The sequence below is a fragment of the Gekko japonicus genome, unplaced genomic scaffold (genome assembly GCF_001447785.1).
Source record: "Gekko japonicus isolate JY-2015 unplaced genomic scaffold, Gekko_japonicus_V1.1 scaffold166, whole genome shotgun sequence".
NCBI classification, from domain to species: domain Eukaryota; kingdom Metazoa; phylum Chordata; class Lepidosauria; order Squamata; family Gekkonidae; genus Gekko; species Gekko japonicus.
In genome coordinates this window covers 769,085-789,280 of record NW_015173127.1, presented here as the reverse complement: position 1 = coordinate 789,280, position 20,196 = coordinate 769,085, and the positions used below count along the sequence as shown (strand labels likewise).

The 20,196-nt window shown below is 49.9% G+C and overlaps 1 protein-coding gene across 1 annotated transcript in view; it reads right to left on the bottom strand.

The window, feature by feature from the left end:
* Positions 1-20,196, bottom strand: part of SLC38A6 (solute carrier family 38 member 6) — a 99,035-nt gene that overhangs the window by 69,948 nt on the left and 8,891 nt on the right. The window contains exons 4-5 of the mRNA XM_015422018.1: positions 13,863-13,915; positions 11,168-11,207 (exon numbers count right to left, since the gene is read on the bottom strand). Of these exons, the coding sequence (XP_015277504.1) occupies positions 11,168-11,207; positions 13,863-13,915 (93 nt within the window). The remainder of the gene's footprint in view (positions 1-11,167; positions 11,208-13,862; positions 13,916-20,196) is intronic.

The following is a 20,196-nucleotide window of genomic DNA, read 5'->3' as shown; positions in this document are numbered from 1 at the left end:
CTATCATGGGCATGCACACGTCTTCTTTGGTAGCTGAAGTGTGCACGCACGGCACACGAAAGCTTATACCCAGAATAAAACTTTGTTGGTCTTAAAGGTGCCACTGGACTCGAACTTTGTTGCACTGCTTCAGACCAACACGGCTACCCCACCTGAATCTATGCAAAACGGAATTATTCAAGAGTGTTTTCCTACCCAGGCAATAGAGTCACACTGTAGTGAATGATTCACAAAGTAATTTGTATAAATTAGTCAGTACCAGGGGTCATTTTGTAGAAAAAGAGGTGCAGGAGCTCATTAGCATAACATATTAGCATAACTTATTTGCATATGCCACACCCCCTGACATCACCGGAAGTGTGTCAGAAGGCAACACCCACCACTCAGGCTCCACTGGACTGTTTGGATTGCTAGCTATTGGGGGGGGGGACATGCAGATCTGCCCTCGCAGAGGAGGGAGAGCTTGTACCTGAATAAAACTTGGTCTTAAAGGTGCCACTGGACTGTTTTGGACCGGGGGGCGGGGGGGAGCGCTGCAATTTACCTGGCTGCTTCTTGCTCTGACTGAGGGCTGCTGAGAGCAGGGGGTGGGGCTTGTTGCATGTTCCCGCCCCCTGGGCTCTTTACTGCCAGAGCTTCGTTCCTGTGCACTCCTGCAAGAAATGACCTCTGGTCAGTACCATGGTCTATACTACTGCGTATAGCCTGCTGAAACTAGGATCCATCCCGCTATGCAATTTTTGCATAATTCAATGTGTCTTGTTGAGACTTGTGCTTTGCTTCAGTTCTGTTTTTAGACTTCTGGCTAGTTCTGCAACCCGAATTCAGGGGTGTTGAACTTATTTGTTATGAGGGCCGGATCTGACATAAATGAGACCTTGTTGGGCCGGGCCATGTGTGTCATAAAATGTCATGCCATGTAGCGGAGATATATAAACTTTATAAAAGGACACAAACACAAAGATTTTTTTTTACTTACAATAAAAACACGCTTAAAACATTAGCACTCTTGCAATATTTTGTTTATTTAACAGTGTCTGATAACTGATGCTCTGAATTATTGCATCAAAATGTCTGTGCTGTTGCAATCTTGAGTATGCTGTTCGGGTGTGTATCTGTAAGCTGCAAACCTACGATGATGTAGCAGCAGCAGAACTTTTGATTTATTGGCATTCACCACAGAAACCTCATGCTCAGAGTTCTGAGTCTAGGACCCAGGTTAAAACATGAAATGGCTGAGTGATTAAGAGAGTCTGGCGAAGCAAGCTATGATGCAGCAGCAGCAGAAGCAGGAGATGGCCAGTTCCACTGCGGGCCTGATGGAAGCCCTCAAGTGGGGGGGGGACTGATTCGGCCCCTGGGCCGCTTGTTTGACACCCCACCCTAATCCTATTGCACTGTTCACTGAATGTCCCATCCTGGTAATCTGCCCTGAGTCCAAGTGAGAAAGGTGGACTATAAATACTGTAAATAAGTTTTTAACAATTAAAAATGTTATCCTCACAACAACCCTGTGAGGGTGGTTAGGGGGAAAGCAAGTGACTTCCTAGGCCTCAAAGAGGTTCCTGCCCCAGATCCTCTTTTCCATTAAAACTGCAACGTTAGGAGGAGGAAAACAAGGGAGATTGGATTTATACCCTGCCCTTCACTACTCCAAGGAGTCTCAGAGCAGTTTACAATCTCCTTTCCCTTCCCCGCCCCACAACAGACACCCTGTGAGGTGGGTGGGGCTGAGAGAGCTCTCTCGAGGACTGCTCTTGAGAGAACAGCTCTGGGAGAGCTTGTGACTGACCCAAGGTCACACCAGCAGCTGCATGTGGAGGAGTGGGGAATCAAACCCGGTTCTCCCAGATTAGAGCATGATCCAACTGAACCGCATTTTTGCCAACCTAGCAGTTCGAAAGCAAGAAATTGCAAGCAGATAAATAGGCACTGCTTCGGTGGGAAGGTAACAGCGTTCCGTGCGCCTCGGTGTCTAGTCATGCTGGCCGCATGACCACGGAAACGTCTTCGGACAGCGCTGACTCTTCGGCTTGGAAACGGAGATGAACCCCGCATCCATAGAGTCGGATTCGACTGGCTTTCGAGCAAGGGAAACCTTTACCTTTACCTAGCAGCTTAGAGACCAATGAGAGCTTCAGGGTTTAAGTTTCGAGAAGCTGTCAAGAAAGCATATACCCTGAAACTCTTTTTGGCCTCCAAGGTGCTCCTAAACTTGGGTCTAACTGTTCTACTGAAGACCCTCTGAAAGTAAACAGAAAAGTTACCAAACGGGACATAATATTTCTCATAGGGAGAGAGCAAAGCCTATTAAAACCTTGTAAAGAATTTTTTTAAAAAATGATGAGAATGGTTGCAGACTTGTCAACAAAATGTAGTATGAACTTCAGTGTTTTCGAGCTCATTTTTGTTTCTCCTCAAGGTCAGGATTCCCCTTCTCATTTTTCGTTCTGGCTGCTTCCTTACCAGGGGGAAATTACAAAGATAGCCCCTGTTCACCATCAACATTCAGCTGTTTTCTGGAACGGAATTTTGAAAACGGCTATATTCCGAGTGACCAGCAGATGGCGAGGTGAGAGTGCTACAGGGGGAAAAAAATCCCCAACATGACCAGGAGATCTAGGATCTACATCCTATTTACATGCAAACACACACAAACTCCTAATCCAAACCACCTTTTGTTTGTACATGTATAGAAGGAATCTTGAAAAGCGGGACTGAACAACAGATCCTAAATCACATCTTAGAATCATAGAGCTGGAAGGGATCTCCAGGGTCATCCAGTCCAACCCCCTGCACAATGCAGGGAATTCACAACTACCTCCCAACACACACACCCAGTGACCTCTGTTCCATTCCCAGAAGAGGGCGGCGGGAAACCCTCCAAGATCCCTGGCCAAATTGGCCTGGAAAAAATTGCTTCCAGACCCCAAGGTGGTGAACGGCATTCCCTTGGGTGTGTAAGAAAGTGTCATGAGAACTAAGCACTGATGCAACCCTTCCTGCCCTCCCTTCTCATGGTCTGCCTGAGTTCACAGAGTCACCACTACTGTCAGATGGCCATCTAGCCTCTGCTTGAAAAACTCCAAAGAATGAGAGCCTACCGCCTCCTAAGGAAGCCTGTTCCACTGAGGAACCGCTCAGGAGATAGTTTGGTGTAGTGGTTAGGAGCGTGGTCTCTAGAATCTGGGAGAACCGGATTTGATTCCCCACTCCTCCACATGCAGCTGCTGGTGTGACCTTGGGTCAGTCACAAGTTCTCGCAGAGCTGTTCTCTCAATGGCAGTTCTCGAGAGAGCTCTCTCAGCCTCTCCTACCTCACAGAGTGTCTGTTGTGGGAGGGGAATGGATTGTAAACCGCTCCGAGACTCCTTCGGGTAGTGAAGGGAAGGGTATAAAATCCCTCCTCCTCCTCCTCCTCATTGTCTGGAAGTTCTTCCTAATATTTAGCTGAAAATTCTTCTGATTCCATTTCAACCCATTGGTTCTGGGCCGACCTTCTGGGGCAACAGAAAACAACTCCGCCCCATCCTCTCTAGGACAGCCCTTCAAGTACTTGAAGATGGTTATCATGTCACCTCTTGGTTGTCTCCTCTCCAGGCTAAAGATACCCAGCTCCTTCAACTGTTCCTCATAGGACTTGGTCTCCAGACCCCTCACCATCTTCATTGCCCTCCTCTGGACACATTCCAGCTTGTCTATATCCTTCTGAAATTGCGGTGCCCAAAACTGAACACAAGTCTGCAAGGTTAAAGATTCTACGGATTCAGTTTTGTACACCCAAAATCTGGCTGTGTTTGAAACATAGAATTTTTTTTTTTTTATGTGTTTTGCAGCTCGGTTTTAAACTCCTTCTGTAGTGACTGCCTTTGTGTTCGTTTGCGACAGCTCGTCTTCCCTGCTTGCAAAAGCAGCAGAAGGCAAACAAAACATCTGCCACTTTTCATAAAGGGAACACCGCCTCTTTATGCTTACAATATGTTTGTTCTCTCTGTTTTAAGCACGCCAAGTTACCTAGTCACGCACTTTACGCTTCACTCTGGGATAACAGAGGTTCACTGTTGAATCAGGGTTCTTTTAATAGTTTCGCTGGTGCCAATGAGACAGTGTCCCTGGCCGATGTGGTGACTGTTACTAAACAGAAAATGATAAGCAACACAGGTCTTTGAGATTTTTCATGGCCATGAAAGCAAAACCTGACAGACCAGCAAAATGCAAAACCCGACAGACTGGCAAAATGATGCGTTTCTGGTAAAAACAAAAAGCCAACCCTGGACTGCCTTTTCTAACGCTTCTGGCCCTAAAATTTCTTCGCTAGGAAACAGATGTTCACATTTCACTACCTACATGCAAACACCTTGTAGGAAATCATTTTTATACAAGTCTCAGTGGATCCCACATCACTTTGCAGATGGGCCTTTCTCTCTCTCTCATCTCTTGGGGGGGAAATATCACAAGCATTTCCCATCATAAGGAAAAGGGGGGAAATTAAAAGCCTGTGAACTGCTATGTATGACAACATGAAAGCTGCATGAAGAAATTGGGGGTGTTGTTTGCCTTTCGACACCTATAAAGCACCTCGGCTCTTGTAAGAAGGCAACAAGAGCCCTGCTGGGTCAGACCAGTGGTCCATCCAGTCCCACATCCTGCCTCACACAAGGGCCAACCAGTTCCTCTGGAGGTCCAATGAAAGGACAGAGAGGCTGAGGCCTTCATCAGAACATCAGAGGAGCCCTGCCGGATCAGACCAGTGGTCCATTTAGTCCAGCATCCTGTCTCACACAGTAGCCAACCAGTTCCTCTGGAGGGCCAATGACAGGGTACAGAGGCCGAGGCCTTCATTAGAACATAAGGAGAGCCCTGCTGGATCAGACCCGTGGTCCACCCAGTCCAGCATCCTCTCTCACACAGGGGCCAGTCAGTTCCTCTGGAGGGCCAATGACAGGGTACAGAGGCCGAGGCCTTCATCAGAACATCAGAAGAGCCCTGCCGGATCAGACCAGAGGTCCATCTAGTCCAGCATCCTGTCTCACACAATGGCCAACCAGTTCCTCTGGAGGGCCAATGACAGGGTACAGAGGCCGAGGCCTTCATCAGAACATTAGAAGAGCCCTGCCGGATCAGACTAGTGGTCCATCTAGTCCAGCATCCTGTCTCACACAATGGCCAACCAGTTCCTCTGGAGGGCCAATGACAGGGTACAGAGGCCGAGGCCTTCATCAGAACATCAGAAGAGCCCTGCCGGATCAGACCAGGGGTCCATCTAGTCCAGCATCCTGTCTCACACAGTGGCCAACAAGTTCCTCTGGAGGGCCAATGACAGGGTACAGAGGCTGAGGCCTTCATAAGAACATCAGAAGAGCCCTGCTGGATCAGACCAGCAGTCCATCTAGTCCAGCATCCTCTCTCACACAGTGGCCAACCAGTTCCTCTGGAGGTCCAACAACAGGGCAGAGAGGCCGAGGCCTTCACATAAGAAAAGCCATGGTGAACCAGACCTGTGGTCCACCCAGTCCAGCATCCTCTCTCACACAGGGGCCAGTCAGTTCCTCCGGAGAGCCAACCATCAGGGCACAGAGGCCAAGGCCTTTGCTAGTTGTTGCTTCCTGGCACTGGTATCCAGAGGTTGACTGCCTCTGAATGTGGAGGTCCGCTTTATTCACCAAGAAGAAAAATGGAAGGAGAAAAAACAACAACAACCCAATCCTGAAAGGTCCTCAAACTGATGACTGGCCCAACTGAATCAACATGGCACGATTATAGTTACACGTGATATATGATTAAAAAGGTAAAGGTTCCCTTGCTCGAAAGCCAGTCGAGTCCGACTCTAGGGCTGCGGTGCTCATCTCCATTCCAAAGCCGACGAGCCGGCGCTGTCCAAAGACGTTTCCATGGTCATGTGGCCAGCACGACTAAACACCGAGGCGCACGGAACGCTGTTACCTTCCCACCGAAGTGGTACCTACTTATCTACTTGCAATTTCTTGCTTTCGAACTGCTAGGTTGGCGGGAGCTGGAACTAGAGACGGGAGCTCACTCCGTCATGCGGCACACTCGGGTCTCTAACTGCTGAACTACTGACCTTCCACAGCCTGCAGTTCAGCGTCTTAACCACTTGAGCCACCGCAGCTCCATGATATCTGATTAACATCAGGTAAATAGCAGAGATTATTACTAAGCAGGGCCGACCCTGCTTAGCTTCCATGTTCTGACATGACTGGGCTAGTCAGGGCTGGTGTTCCCTCTAAGCTGCGTTAGTGTGGGCTAGCTCACAGTTACACATTTTTGTCTTAGCTCAGGAAGGATGGCTCCAGAGCAGACTAATCTATGCAGTAGACAAATCGCTTGCTCACAACTTTAATGCCAGGAGCTCACAAAGTGGAATTTTTGCTCACAAGACTCCATAGCTTAAGAGGGAGCCTTGGGCTCTTCTGGCTCCTGGACGCCTCTTGTGAAGGCAAAATGACTCTGCTTTTCCGCAGCTGAATTGTGTTAAAGGTGGTGGGTGGGAGAAATAACCACCCGCTCTTGAAGAGAAGCAAATATCCGGATGGAAAAGTCCCCACTGAAGGGGCTTGGAGGTTTCCATCTAAAGGACCAGGGCTATGTAAAAGCTTGGAATAATGGGTTTTCCAACCACAAAAAAAGTGGCCTCTTGAATTAATCAGAAATGAGAATTTTTGGCAGATACGTCCCAGGTTTCTGACAGCTAAACTTATTGCAAAGGATGGAATAAGTAGTTTGATAACACCCAATTCACAATAGTCCAGGCCTCTCGAGAAAGTTTTATTAGAAGTGACATACATGGAAGGTTATAAACGGTGAAGAGGAGGAGGAAACCAGACTCAAATTTCCGTCGACTGCCACGCTCTTGTACGAGGCCACAGTTTGGTCTGACCCTTTGCTGCCTAACCCCCGCTTGTTTCGTGGCATTTAGTCCAGCCGAAGAGGAAAGGAAATTAAAAAATTTGTCCATCATTACGTAACATCGCTCCACGCTGGTATGAATAAATAACCTCTCGTCCTCATCATTAGAGCATTCACACTCAACTCTGCAGTTAATCCCAGGGGTTTGCTACAATTCTACATTCAATGTTCCTTACACCGAGGGCCAGAAAACTGAATTACGAACGCAAGCGGCCAAGTCCGAAGTATGCTTAAGAGAACAACCGTCAGAAGCGACTCGGACTCTCCCTAAAAATATATCACCTCAGCATAAACAGTGGCTAGAGGAACCTATCTCAACACAAGAAATCCAAGCAGTAATCAAATCACTCATATATAATAAATCCCCTGATAGGGACGGATTTACTGTGGAATTCTATAAAAAATTCAGTCTCTTACTAGCAGGCCCTCTAGCGCGGACTTGCAATCGAGTGTTGGAAGAAGGAATTGTGCCCCCATCCTGGAATCAAGCGAAAATAGGGCTCATACCTAAACCAGATAGAGATTTGACGATGACTAAATCCTGCAGACCTCTTTCCTTATTGAACCAGGACTATAAGATTTGCACGGCAACAATGGCATCCCGACTCAATCATATAATTGAATTTTACATCAACATAGACCAAACTGGGCTCATCCCTCACAGGGAAATCACCGACAATACACGAAGAAGCGACTCGGACTGATGCAATCACAGAGGTGTACGTCACTCAACACCGACAGCACTCGGGGCCACGCCCTGCCAGCGTAGATTAAAAATATTCCTCCAGACAAAGCGTAAAGGAGCAGATGAGTGACCTGGTATGCGGGCAAAGAAGTGTCTGAAATGGACTGAATTGAAATGCCACGGGAAGTCAATTGGGCACAACCTACGTCTGGGCACTTCCAAGGGCCGAACTAATTCCGCAGGGCCCGCAGAATGGAGATGTTCCGCCAGGCCTATGGTTTATTTATTTATTTATCTATCGAATTTATACCCCGCCCTCCCAGCCAAGGGCGGCTCAGAACAAAACGTATAATTACAATTAAAACAGTTTAAAAACCGACGAAAACCACCTGACATGATAAAGCGCTAGTAATCATTATGTTCTTCGACGGCGGCGGCCGTTGTTCAGTGGTCCCTTCTTGCAGTCGGCTTGCAGGTCTTTCCTTTGGGCGGCTGGCGCAGGCTGCTGTCGTTGGCGACGCCAGGGGGACAGGGCTCCCTAGCTCCAGCTGTTCAAGGCAGCTCCTTAGCTGAAGGCCTGGCGGAAGAGCTCTGTTTTACAAGCCCTGCGGAACTGTATAAGGTCCCACAGGGCCCCATGATCTCTTCCGGGAGCTCGTTCCACCAGAACGGAGCCACCACTGAGAAAGCCCTGGCCCTGGCCAGCCTGGCTTCCTTGAGACCCGGCTTCCCACACTAGGCCGGCGCACTCTATGCCCGTGATCCTCGGCGGCAGGAGCACCCTGAAGGAGTTTATTACTACGAGGGACTCCACTCGTGCACAAATTGCAAACGGAGATGGAATCGTACTTTGAGAAGTGCCTCCACATAACTTTCTGTTACTTCTGCACCCGCCCCCCACCCGCCCCGTGCTTTGTTTCACTTTGCTCGGCCCTGCTCCACTTGCTCCCTCGTCCATCCTCTTGTTCCAGTACTTAATTAGCATCTGCCAGCACACCTACGCAGAGCTTTTTATCGGGAGCGGCTGTGTTAATTGTTAACTTGCGCCACCGACCGCCCTCTGTCAGTACTGTTTGATGTCACTTAAAAGGTTTTAATGATTTCATAGTCATGCTTCACTGCTATTATTTATTGTTTTCTCTGTACTGTTGTAGCCCGCCCTGAGCCTTGCTGTGCAGGGGAGGGTGGGCTAGAAATCAAATAAATAAAATAAATAATTGTGACAGCGTCCTCACGGCCACCATGGGAACACAGTCGCCGTTTTAAAAAACACCACCCCGACTCAATCATATAATTGAATTTTACATCAACATAGACCAAACTGGGTTCATCCCTCACAGGGAAATCACCGACAGCCCTGCAGTGTGGCACTCTTGTCTCCCCCCCCATACCTTCTGAAGTGCTGAAACAGCCATGGTTGGGCCCCCCCTCCCCCGCAATTGGGTCCTTGTGACATTTTAAAACGTCTTTAAAATGGTGGAGGCATCCTCCTAGCAACCACGGGGATGCTGTCATGTTTAGTTTGGCCCTAGAGTCGGATTCGACTGGCTTTCGAGCAAGGGAACCTTTAAAGGTAAAGGTTCCCTTGCTCGAAAGGTTCCCTTGCTCGAAAGCCAGTCGAATCCGACTCTAGGGTTGCAGTGCTCATCTCCGTTTCAAAGCCGAAGAGCCAGCGCTGTCCGAAGAATTTAAGAATGCAGGCAAGCCCGGTCTCGTCAGATCCTGGAAGTTAACCAGAGTCGACTCTGGCAAGTACTTGAATGGGAGACCTCTGAGGAATACCAGCATTCGGGAGGTGGAGGCAGGCTTTATTCAGTCACCTCTCTGAATATCCTCCAGGCCCCCTTAGGGGTCAGTCACCATCACCAGAGGTCGTCATGACTTCCAGGTGCACACACCATCAGTCACCAGAGGTCGCCATGACTTCCACGTGAAATGCACACTCACACACATGCACATATGAAAAAATGCAAAAATAAATTAAGAATGGTAAAGCAACTCCAGAGCCCCATTCTCCGTATGTAGGATGATTATGCCTTCGTGGGGGACCCGGTGTGGTGGAGTGGTTAGATGGCTGCAACAGGATCTGGGAGGCCCAGTTTCAAATCCCCACTCTGCTGTACAGCTCACTGGGCCACCTTAGGCTAGTCGCAAACTCAGCCTAACCTACCTCACAGGGATGTTGTGAGGGTAAAACGAGGACAACGATAAACAAAGAGACAGGATGCAAGGTAACAACAGTGCAATGCAGCTGGTCTACTCAGACTCCTACTCAGTGGGGCTTACTCCTAGGAAAGTGTTCTCAGGGTTGCACTAAGATCTATTTATTTAAAACATTTCTATACTGCTTTTCCATCTAAATAGGGGCCCCCAGGTGGCATACATCAAACATTTCAACAGTAAAAACATCTAAAAGACAACAGATATACAATAACTCAATAAAACAACATTACAATTCAATACATAAAAACATAAGAGACGCCAATGTTGGATCAGGCCAAAGACCCATCCAGTCCAACACTCTGTGTCACACAGTGGCCAGAAATACCAGTGCCATCAGGAGGTCCACCAGTGGGGCCAGGACATTAGAAGCCCTCCCACTGTTGACCCCCACCCCCAAGCACCAAGATGACAGAGCATCCCTTGCCCCAGAGCCCCTATCTATACCTTGTGGCTAATAGCCACTGATGGACCTCTGCTCCATATGCTTATCTAATTCCCTTTTGAAGCCGTCCATGCTTGTAGCCGCCACCACTTCCTGTGGCAGTGAGTTCCAAGTGTTAATCACTCTTTGGGTGAAAAACATATGGAGGCCAATAACAGTTATCGGGGGTAGATCAAGATGGGGAGCCGTGTTAGTCTGTCTGTAGCAGTAGAAAAGAGCAAGAGTCCAGCAGCACCTGAAAGACTAACAAAATATGTGGCAGGGCAGGAGTTTTCGTGAGTCACGGCTCTCAGCTTTTGACCTGAAGAAGTGAGCTGTGACTCATGAAAGCTCCTACCCTGCCACAAATTTTGTTAGTCTTTTAAGGTGCTACTGGACTCTTGCTCTTTTCTACGGTTATTGGGGGGGTATGCCAAACAGAACAAAAAGAGACTTCCCCCACGGGCGGAAGACAACAACAGAGGGACACAAACTGAAGCATAAAAGACTATCAGTTTTAAAGTTACTGCTGCTTCTCCCTCTTTTTTCCGCTCTCTTCCCACATGCACAAAACCCTATACCAGGGGTCCCCAACAGGGCATCCGTGGGCACCATGATGCCTGCCAACAACTTTCTTGGCTCCTACCGAATTCCCAACAAGGCTTCTGATTGGCTGTGTGGGTTTTTAAAAACGCTGCTTTGGCAGCCACTGTGGCCACTGCACAAGAGCCTTCGCTCTGTGACTGAAAGCAAGCTGTGGCAGCCATTTTGTGACTGGCCCCACCTCCTGCGGCAGCCATTTTGTGGCGGCACCCACCACACTGTGTCAGAATTCCAAAGGTGCTCGCAGGCTCAAAAAGGTTGGCATTCTAAAGGAGCCTCAACACTTCCCAAAGTCTGAAATCTCTTACCTCCGATATTCTGAATGATGATTGTGCAGGCCACGAGGATCTATCAAAAAAGCAAACTGTGTTAGGAGCGGCAGTCTCAGCTAGGGTTGCTAATCTTCAGGTGGGGCCTGGAGACCTCCCGGAATTACGGCTTATCTCCAGACTACAGAAATCAGTTCCCCTGGGGGAAATGTCTGCTTCGGAGGTTGGACTCTATGACATTATGCCCAGCTGAGGTGCCTCCCCTCCTCAAACCCCACCCTCTCAGGCTCCACCCCCGTATTGCCGGGAGTTCCCCAACCTGGACCTGACACAACTCTACAGTCCCAACAAACCCTAATTTGCAATTTTAAAATCAAGCTGCAGAACTGATCAAACGAACTCTTAAAGGGAAGCGGCTGAGCGCTCCGAGTGCCCGACAGAAAAGAACCATAAAACGTCACACGGCAAGCTGAGGTGAGGCAGTGAAGGGTCAGAACCATAAAGGCAAACTATTCCTATTACTGTCATTTCCTTCTTGTAAGAAGAAGAAGAAGAGATTGGATTTAGACCCCGCCCATCACTACCCAAAGGAGTCTCAGAGCGGCTTACAATCTCCTTTTCCTTTCCACAACAGACACCCTGTGAGAGCTCTCTCGAGGACTGCTCACAAGAGAACAGCTCTGAAAGAACTTGTGACTGACCCAAAGTCATGCCAGCAGCTGCATGTGGAGGAGTGGGGAACCAAACCCAGTTCTCCCAAATTAAGAGTCCGCGCTCCTAACCATTACACTAAACTGGCTCTCACATAGCATTCCAAATCACAGGTGAAATCTGCTACGACATGGCTTCACTTTTACTAGGGGATTTTTTGCCAACTGCAGGAGGACAATCCCAGGTAATTGGCAAAAGAACACATGACCAGGGGTCATTTCGTAGAAAAAGAGGTGCATGAGCTCATTAGCATAACTTATTTGCATATGCCACACACCCTGACATCACCCACCGCTCAGGCTCCACTGGACTCTTTTGGATTGCTAACTATTGGGGGGGGGGGAACATGCAGATCTGCCCTCACAGAGGAGGGAGAGCTTGTACCTGAATAAAACTTGGTCTTTAAAGGTGGCACTGGACTGTTTTGGGCCGGGGGGGGGGGCTCTGCAACTTACCTGGCTGCTTCTTGCTCTGACTGAGGGCTGCTGGGAGCAGGGGGTGGGGCTTGTTGCATGTGACCGCCCCCTGGGCTCTTTACTGCCAGAGCCCCCCTCCTGTGCGCTCCTGCAGGAAATGACCCCTGCACACGACCACCACCCTCTGAGCGACAGGGGTGGATGGACAGCCCTCAGACTCATTATAACAATACACAGATTACTTGCATGCAGCCGAAGCGTGCAAATTAGCTATAGCCCTCCATATTTTGCGAGATTTCTAATTTGGCCCTTCGTATGAGGATGGAGAAGCTGCTCCTTTGTGAGCTGAAGCAGCATGAGTGTGCCTGAAATTAGGCAGGGCATTCCCTCCACATACTGAGATCCATGTGCACGAGGGCTGCCATCCCCCTGAGGGGGCGGGGGTTTCCCCGCTTTCGGGGGGCCCAATCTGCCACCACCCAGCTGGCCGGCGGGGGAGCCTCACCCCCAAGCAGCCCCGTCCATGACCGACGTGATGACGTCACCCGGAGACGTCACTCATCATGTACGGCATGTCACGTGGGGGATGCGCTAATGGCAGAAGACTCCAGGAAGAAGACTGGAGCCCCCTCCCCCCGGAACACGGTAAGGACCTGGCAACCCTAATGTGCACACTGGAGCCCCTGCAGAGATTTAGAGCGTGGCTTCAGAAATTCAGAAATGCATCTTTCCTTCCACTACTGGAGTGTTTATAGAACATATAAGACCAAGAGACCAACAGAGGTGGTTCGCCATAGCCTGCCTCCACGCAGCAACCCTGGACTCCCTTGCTGGTCTCCCATCCAAGCAGGGGTCATTTCCTGTGGGAGTGCACAAGAGCGGAGCTCCGGCAGTAAGGAGCCCAGGGGGCAGGTACATGCAACAAGCCCCACCCCCTGCTCCCAGCAGCCTTCAGTCAGAGCAAGAAGCAGCCAGGTAAGTTGCAGAGCCCCCCCCCCCCGGCTAGCAATCCAAAACAGTCCAGTGGCACCTTTAAGACCAAGTTTTATTCAGGTACAAGCTTTCCCTCCTCTGCGAGGACAGATCTGCATGTCCCCCCCCCCCCAATAGCTAGCAATCCCAAACAGTCCAGTGGAGCCAGAGCGGTGGGTGTTGCCTTCTGACACACTTCCGGTGATGTCAGGGGGTGTGGCATATGCAAACGAGTTATGCTAATGAGTTATGCGAATGAGCTCCCGCACCAAGTACTAATCAAGGCCAACCCTGCTCAGCTCCCAAGATCTGATGGGATTGGTCTCGCCTGGCCCGTCCAGGTCAGGGCACTGGAACTATAATAATAAGAATTGTGTGCCATTAAGTCACGACCCACTTATGGCAACCCTCCAAGGTCCGTGAGGCTTTTGAGGTAAGAGATAAGCTGGAAGTGATCTGCCCTTGCTTTCCTCTACATAGCAACCCAGGTCTCCCTTGGGGGACTCCCATCCAGGTATGAACTGTGGCCGGCACTGCTTCGCTTCCAAGCTCTGACCAGGCTAGGCTGGGCAATCTTAAACAATCAAAACAAAGGATTACGTAAGAAAAACAGGGAGAGCGGGTTGGGTGATTACCTTTCCGGGTGAGCCAAACGCAAAGAGGCCAAGATCTTCGTACGAAGTGACAGCTATTTAGGAGGAAGAAAGTAATTCTGAGTTGTGGCATAGATTCGAAACATACATATACGGGACAATCTTATGCTTACAGGTCTGACCCCCATTTAACCTTTGTTTCCCCCTCCCTTCCCCAACAACAATATAAGGACCTTAAATACATGTTGGGAAATGACATTACCTCGACATTCTGGTTTCATACTTAAATCGTGTCCCTTGTCCCTGCCCCCTCAGAACAGGATTTTGGAGGAGGAGGAGGAGGAGGAGAGGAGGAGAAGAGGAGGAGGAGGAGAGGACAATATAAGGACCTTAAATACATGTTGGGAAATGACATTACCTCGACATTCTGGTTTCATACTTAAATCGTGTCCCTTGTCCCTGCCCCCTCAGAACAGGATTTTGGAGGAGGAGGAGGAGGAGGAGAGGAGGAGAAGAGGAGGAGGAGGAGAAGAAGAAGAGGAGGAGCAGGAGGATTTCGGAGGAGGAGGAGGAGGAGAAGAGAAGGAGGAGGAGGAAAAGAGGAAGAGAAGAGGAGGAGGAGGAGGAGGAGAAGAGGAGGAGGAGGAGGAGGAGGAGATTGGATTTATACCCCACCCTTTACTACCCAAAGGTGTCTCAGAGCGGCTTACTAACTCCTTTCCCTTCCCTTCCCCACAAGAGGCACCCCGTGAGGTAGGTGGGGCCGAGAGAGCTCTGATAGAAACTGCTCTTTTTCAAGAAGAAGAGGAGATTGGATTTATACCCCACCCTTCACTACCCAAAGTTGTCTCAGAGCAGCTTACAAACTCCTTTCCCTTCCCCTCCTCACAACAGACACCCTGTGAGGTGGGTGGGGCTGAGAGCGCTCTGAAAGAAACTGCTCTTTTCCAAGAACAGCTCTCATCAAAGCTACGGCTTGCCCAAGGTCATCCAGCCAGGTGCAAGTGGAGGAGTGGGGAATCAAACCCAGTCCTCCCAGGTTACAGTGCGCGCACTTAAACATTACACCAAACTGGCTTTGAAGCGGCTGTGAGAGGAGGGAGCCAAAGAAATTACATCTGTTATGATGGCCTGCGTCTTTATGCAGGGGTGGGGTTTTAAAGCTGGATCTTAATGAACACTTTTTAATGTTTCAGGGGAGGTTTGGTTAATTTCTATTTTGTAAGCTTGTTGTTGTTCAGTCGCACAGTCGAGTCCGACTCTTCTTGACCCCATGGACCAGATCACGCCAGGCCTTCCTGTCTTCCGCCGTCCTCTGAAGTTGGCTCAATTTCATGTTCGTTGCATCTATGACACTGTAAGATGCCTGCTTGTAAACAGGGTCGGCCCTGGTCAGCATTTGAATGGGAGACCACCAAGGAAGTCCAGGTTAGTGATGCAGAGGCAGGCGGTGGCAAACCACCATAAGTTGGCTGGAACTTGATGGGGGGGGGGTCGCCCCAGGTAGGTTCCTAGAGAGCCACAAACAGAAGTCCTTGCACACATGGAAATATTGGATCCCATCCTTTATTATTCAGAGATATACAATCTGGTACAGTGATCCCCAATGCGGTGCCTGTGAGCACAGTGCCGCCTTCCAGTGTGTTTCCTGGTTCCTATATCCTCCCCCCCCCCAAAGTATCACTTCCTGAAAGCAAACAGGCAACCTTGGCTTCCTTCCACCTCAATGGAACAGGAAGTACTTCCAAAGAGTCCAGGAAGCTTTGCCTTTGGGTATACAGGGTATACAGGAAGCATTCATTTGAAATCAACTACCTCCACTGTCTCCTGCCAACCTAGCAGTTCGAAAGCAAGAAATTGCAAGTAGATAAATAGGTACCACTTCGGTGGGAAGGTAACAGCGTTCCGTGTGCCTTGGTGTTTAGTCGTGCCGGCCACATGACCACGGAAACGTCTTCGGACAGCGCTGGCTCTTCGGCTTTGAAACAGAGATGAGCACCGCAACCCTAGAGTCGGATTCGACTGGCTTTCGAGCAAGGGAACCTTTACCTTTACCTTTACCTTACCTCCACTGTACGAGGTTGCTGGGCTTGGCGCTCCATAGCATTTTGTGACTGGGCACTGCCTCCCTGAAGCAGGAATTCTACGCCAGCTCCTATTATGTATTCTCAACATTCCAATACTGCCCACAGGTTTAATAAGGTTGGGGACACCAATATGGCAGGTCATGGAACATTATATTCTTGGGGAGAGCTCCATCACCAAATAATGAAGCAGCTTCCCTCAGGTGGCTACCTTTCCCAGTTTTATATAGTGGTTAAGAGTGTCGGACTAGTATCTGGAAGACCCGAGTTCAAATCTCCATTCATGCCATCATGGAAGGTCACTGACCTTGGGCCAGTCACACTCTCTCAGCCTAACTCATCTCACAGGATGTTGTGAGGATAAAATGGAGGAGAGGAGAATGGCATGAGCCACCCTGGGTCCCCACTGGGGAGAAATGCGAGGTACAAACAAAAAAATAAAAAATAGAAGTACATGCTGAGTGTAGCCACAGTCTCAAAGCCTCTTTTCTTTCTGCTCTGACTTAAGATAGTTCAGGCCAGCCCGATCTCGTCAGATCTCGGAAGCTAAGCAGGGCCGACCCTGGCTGGTACTTGGAAGAAGAAGAGAAGGAGGAGGAGGAGGAGATTTATACCCCGCCCTTCACTACCCAAAGGCGTCTCAGAGCGGCTGATAAACTCCTCTCCCTTCCCCTCCCCATAAGGTCATCCAGCAGGTGCAGGTGGAGGAGTGGGGAATCAAACCCGGTTCTCCCAGATTAGAGTCCGTGCACTTTAGGGTTGCCAAGTCCCCCTGGGGGGCGGGGAAACCCTCACCCAAGAGGCCCGTTCCCCACTGGCAGGGATTGGCCTGCCGAGGGGGACCCCACCCCCAAAACGCGTGATGTGCTGGCGTGAACACATTACCCGGAGGTGACGTAATCGCGTCAGGCACGTTGTGGGGGGGAAGCTCTATCATCCGAGGGAAAACTCTATGGTTTCCCCTCGGATGATTGTGGCCCCGCCCCCAACGTGCCCGACGTGAACACATCACCCCAACCCCCAAAACGCGCAACGTGCCCAGCGCGAACACATTACCCGGAGGTGACGTAATCGCGTTGGGCATGTTGCAGGGGGATGCTCTATCATCCAAGGGAAAACTCTATGGTTTTCCCTTGGATGATTGTGGCCCCGCCCCCAACGTGCCCGACGCGATTACGTCCCTTCCGGGTCGCGGCGTCGCGGCGCTAAACTGTAAGTGGCACTTGGGAACCCTAGCGCACTTAACCACTATACCAAACTGGCAAGGAAGGGAGACCTCCAAGGAATACCAGGGCTCGGGACGCGGAGGCAGGCGATACAAGCCACATCTCTGAAACGTCCAAACCCCACTAAGGGTCGCCAGAAGTCGCCATGATTTCCAGGCATGCAAGCACCCCCCCACACACAAAAAAGGCCTCCATAAGTATTTCCAGTCTGGTAACAACAGGGGATCCTGTAACTTGTGGCTTCAAATAGGATTGTTTTAATGCTGTCTTTACCAATTTACTTTTTTGGGCGGTGACCTTAAAATCGGTGTAACCTATTTTTAACAGCTGGATTTATCACAGGTTTAAAGGATCACCTTTGGACCCTTTACAGACAGGCGGTCAGTGTCAATAATTAATAAAGAACTTTGGAATTTTAAAAAAGTGACTCAATCAAGCTCCACCTCTGTGGAATGATTAGGCTGTAACGCACCGGGTGTAAGGGGCTGAGGCTTTTGAGCAGAATCAGGGGAGAGTCAACTGAAGGGCTACAGAATGCGGCAGATACCGTAAGCAGGGAAGGAAAAGAGAAGAAACGTGTTCACACAACACGAGAAACCTCCGCCTTAGAAAAGGGAAGAAAGGGGAGGGCAGAAACCGAAAGGAGAGCCACATTAGAAGCAGAGTCTTATCCCGCACTCTTCTGTGGCGCCACTCTCAACGACAAAACAGGCCTTGAACCGGTTCCTGTGGCTCCAGAAGCCAGCCGTGGTTTTGACAAGCCGGACTCATATTTCAGCCTTCAGGGTCGTGTATGACCGTATTTTCGAACTATTGGTAGCACAGAAAGTGCTAGACTTTGCAATGACGTTTTCTAGGCACCATGGCAACCCAGTGCCTGGGATTTGTCAAGCCCTGTAATTAAGTGGCGAAGGTAATGGTGACTCAGTCTCTTTCTGCGGACGCTTCCACTCGGGTTATCTGTCCCAGATTCGATGCTGTTGGGAAGTGGGGGGTGGGTTCCTGCTTCCCCAAAGAATCGTGGTGCATTTATGTACCTCTTGGGTGTTTCTTCCAGTTTTTTTTTCCCTTTGATCCTTCCCAAAGCTGCTTTGCTGAAAGGTTCTGGGAAAGAGCACAGTAAAGCCTGAACGGCTACCATATGGATAAGGTCCTAAGAGAAGCCATGCTGGCTCAGACCAGTGACCCATCCAGTCCCGACACTCTGTGTGTCACACAGTCATCTCCGTAGCTAACAACCTTTTGCTCAGGGAGGCAGTGTTTTGCTTGTGGGGCCGGCCATTATATGTGTGTGGAGCTGCTACACCATGCTTATACGTCTAAGTAATAACTAATAAATGAATAATACAAGTGCCTTAAAAATGGACAGAGTGATACAATGGAAACAGACACCCCCCCATTCTTACAGAAACCAAAGTGCTTAGTATCATATTAGCATTCCAGCGAAGGCGCATCCGCCACCTCCCAAGGCAGAGTTGGGTATGTTTCGCCTGGGAAAGAGAAGGCTTAGAGGGGACATGATTGCAGTCTTCAAGTATTTGAAGGGCTGTCATGTAGAAGATGGAGCAGATCTATTCTCTCTTGCTCCGGATTGCAAGACTAGATCTAATGGGTGGAGATTACAAGGGAGTCGTTACCGGCTAAGTATCAGGAAAAACTTCCTAACTGTAAGAGTGGTTGAGCAGTGGAACAGTCTGCCTCGGGCAGTGGTGGATGCTCCTTCGATGGACGTTTTCAAGCGGAGGTTGGACGGCCATCTTTCGGGTATGTTGTAGGGCTATCTTTCGGCTATGCTCCTGCAGAGTCCAGGGGGTTGGACTAGATGACCTGCAAGGTCCCTTCCATCTCTAACATTCTATGATGGTGATAGGCAAACTGTGGCTCTAGAGCCACATGCGGCTCTTTGGCCCCTTGAGTGTGGCTCTTCCACCGTAGGCGCTGACGGCCTATTCCCTCCATTGTTTTCTATGGTGGGGAAAAAGTAACTTTTTTCCCACCATAGAGAACAATGGAGGGGATGGGGCAACCTGTTTGGGGGCCCGTAGAATTGGACCCCCTGGTTCAATGTTTCTGAAACATGGTGGGTATCTCAGGGAGAGGCTCCAGCAGCTACCCTGCGAATCTGGAGCCTCTCCCTCAAACCCCCTCCTCTCCAGCCCCCAGAATATACCCTATGTTTTCGCCATTGACTTCAATGGCCCATAGGATATAATGAAGCAGAACTGCGGGAAGCCCCAGCAGCCCTCAGGCCGGAGCACCTGGAGCAGTCTAGGGAGGCGGATTGGCAAAAAGCAAAACCAAAAGCGCAGGAACTCGAGAGAACTCCAGGAATGGAGCCGGTTCCTCTTCCACAGCCCAAAATGCGACCCACGAACCCTGAGCTTGCTTTTTCTCATTTGCGAGTCTGGCCTCCGCACTCCTTTAATGAGGCAGCCCTAAAGCTTGAGGCGCTGGGAGTTTCTTTGCACGCAGCTTGTGCGGCTGGCTGAGTGCCTCTTCTACTTGCCCACCTCTCGCCTCTGCACCTCATCTTCTGCCAGGCATGGAGGAGCCCAGCTCGCCCAGGCTTCTTGCCTCCTGCTGCCTTGGCCCTCTGGTGCACGGGTGAGTCCCCAAAGTTTGACTCTTCCTCTACAAGTCTCTGGTGCTGGAGGTATTCGCCTCCTTCCCTCCTGCCTGCTATGGCTGCATAATTGTGAGAGATTTCTTAACATAGTGTTCCTGCCAGGGAAGCTGGGGACCCTGCCCATGAGTCTCCATTTCATCCTCACAACAACCCTGTGGGGTAGGTTAGGTAGGGAAGGGGAGATTTGGCCCGGAGTCACTCAGCCAGCTGAGTGAGAATACAAACCTGGGTCTCCCCACATCAATCTGCAACTCTGATCACTATGCAGTGCTGCCTCTACTGACCTGTAATGTTCCAGAGGTGTTGTAATGTAATACTCAGTTTTTCAAACAAGTGTATGCCTGTCTGTTGGTCCACTTAGGAGTCTTGATCCCGGTTGTGTGGTGGGCTAGTTGTGGCAAATGGTAGGGAAGCTCAGTATTTCTGTATACAGTTGTAGG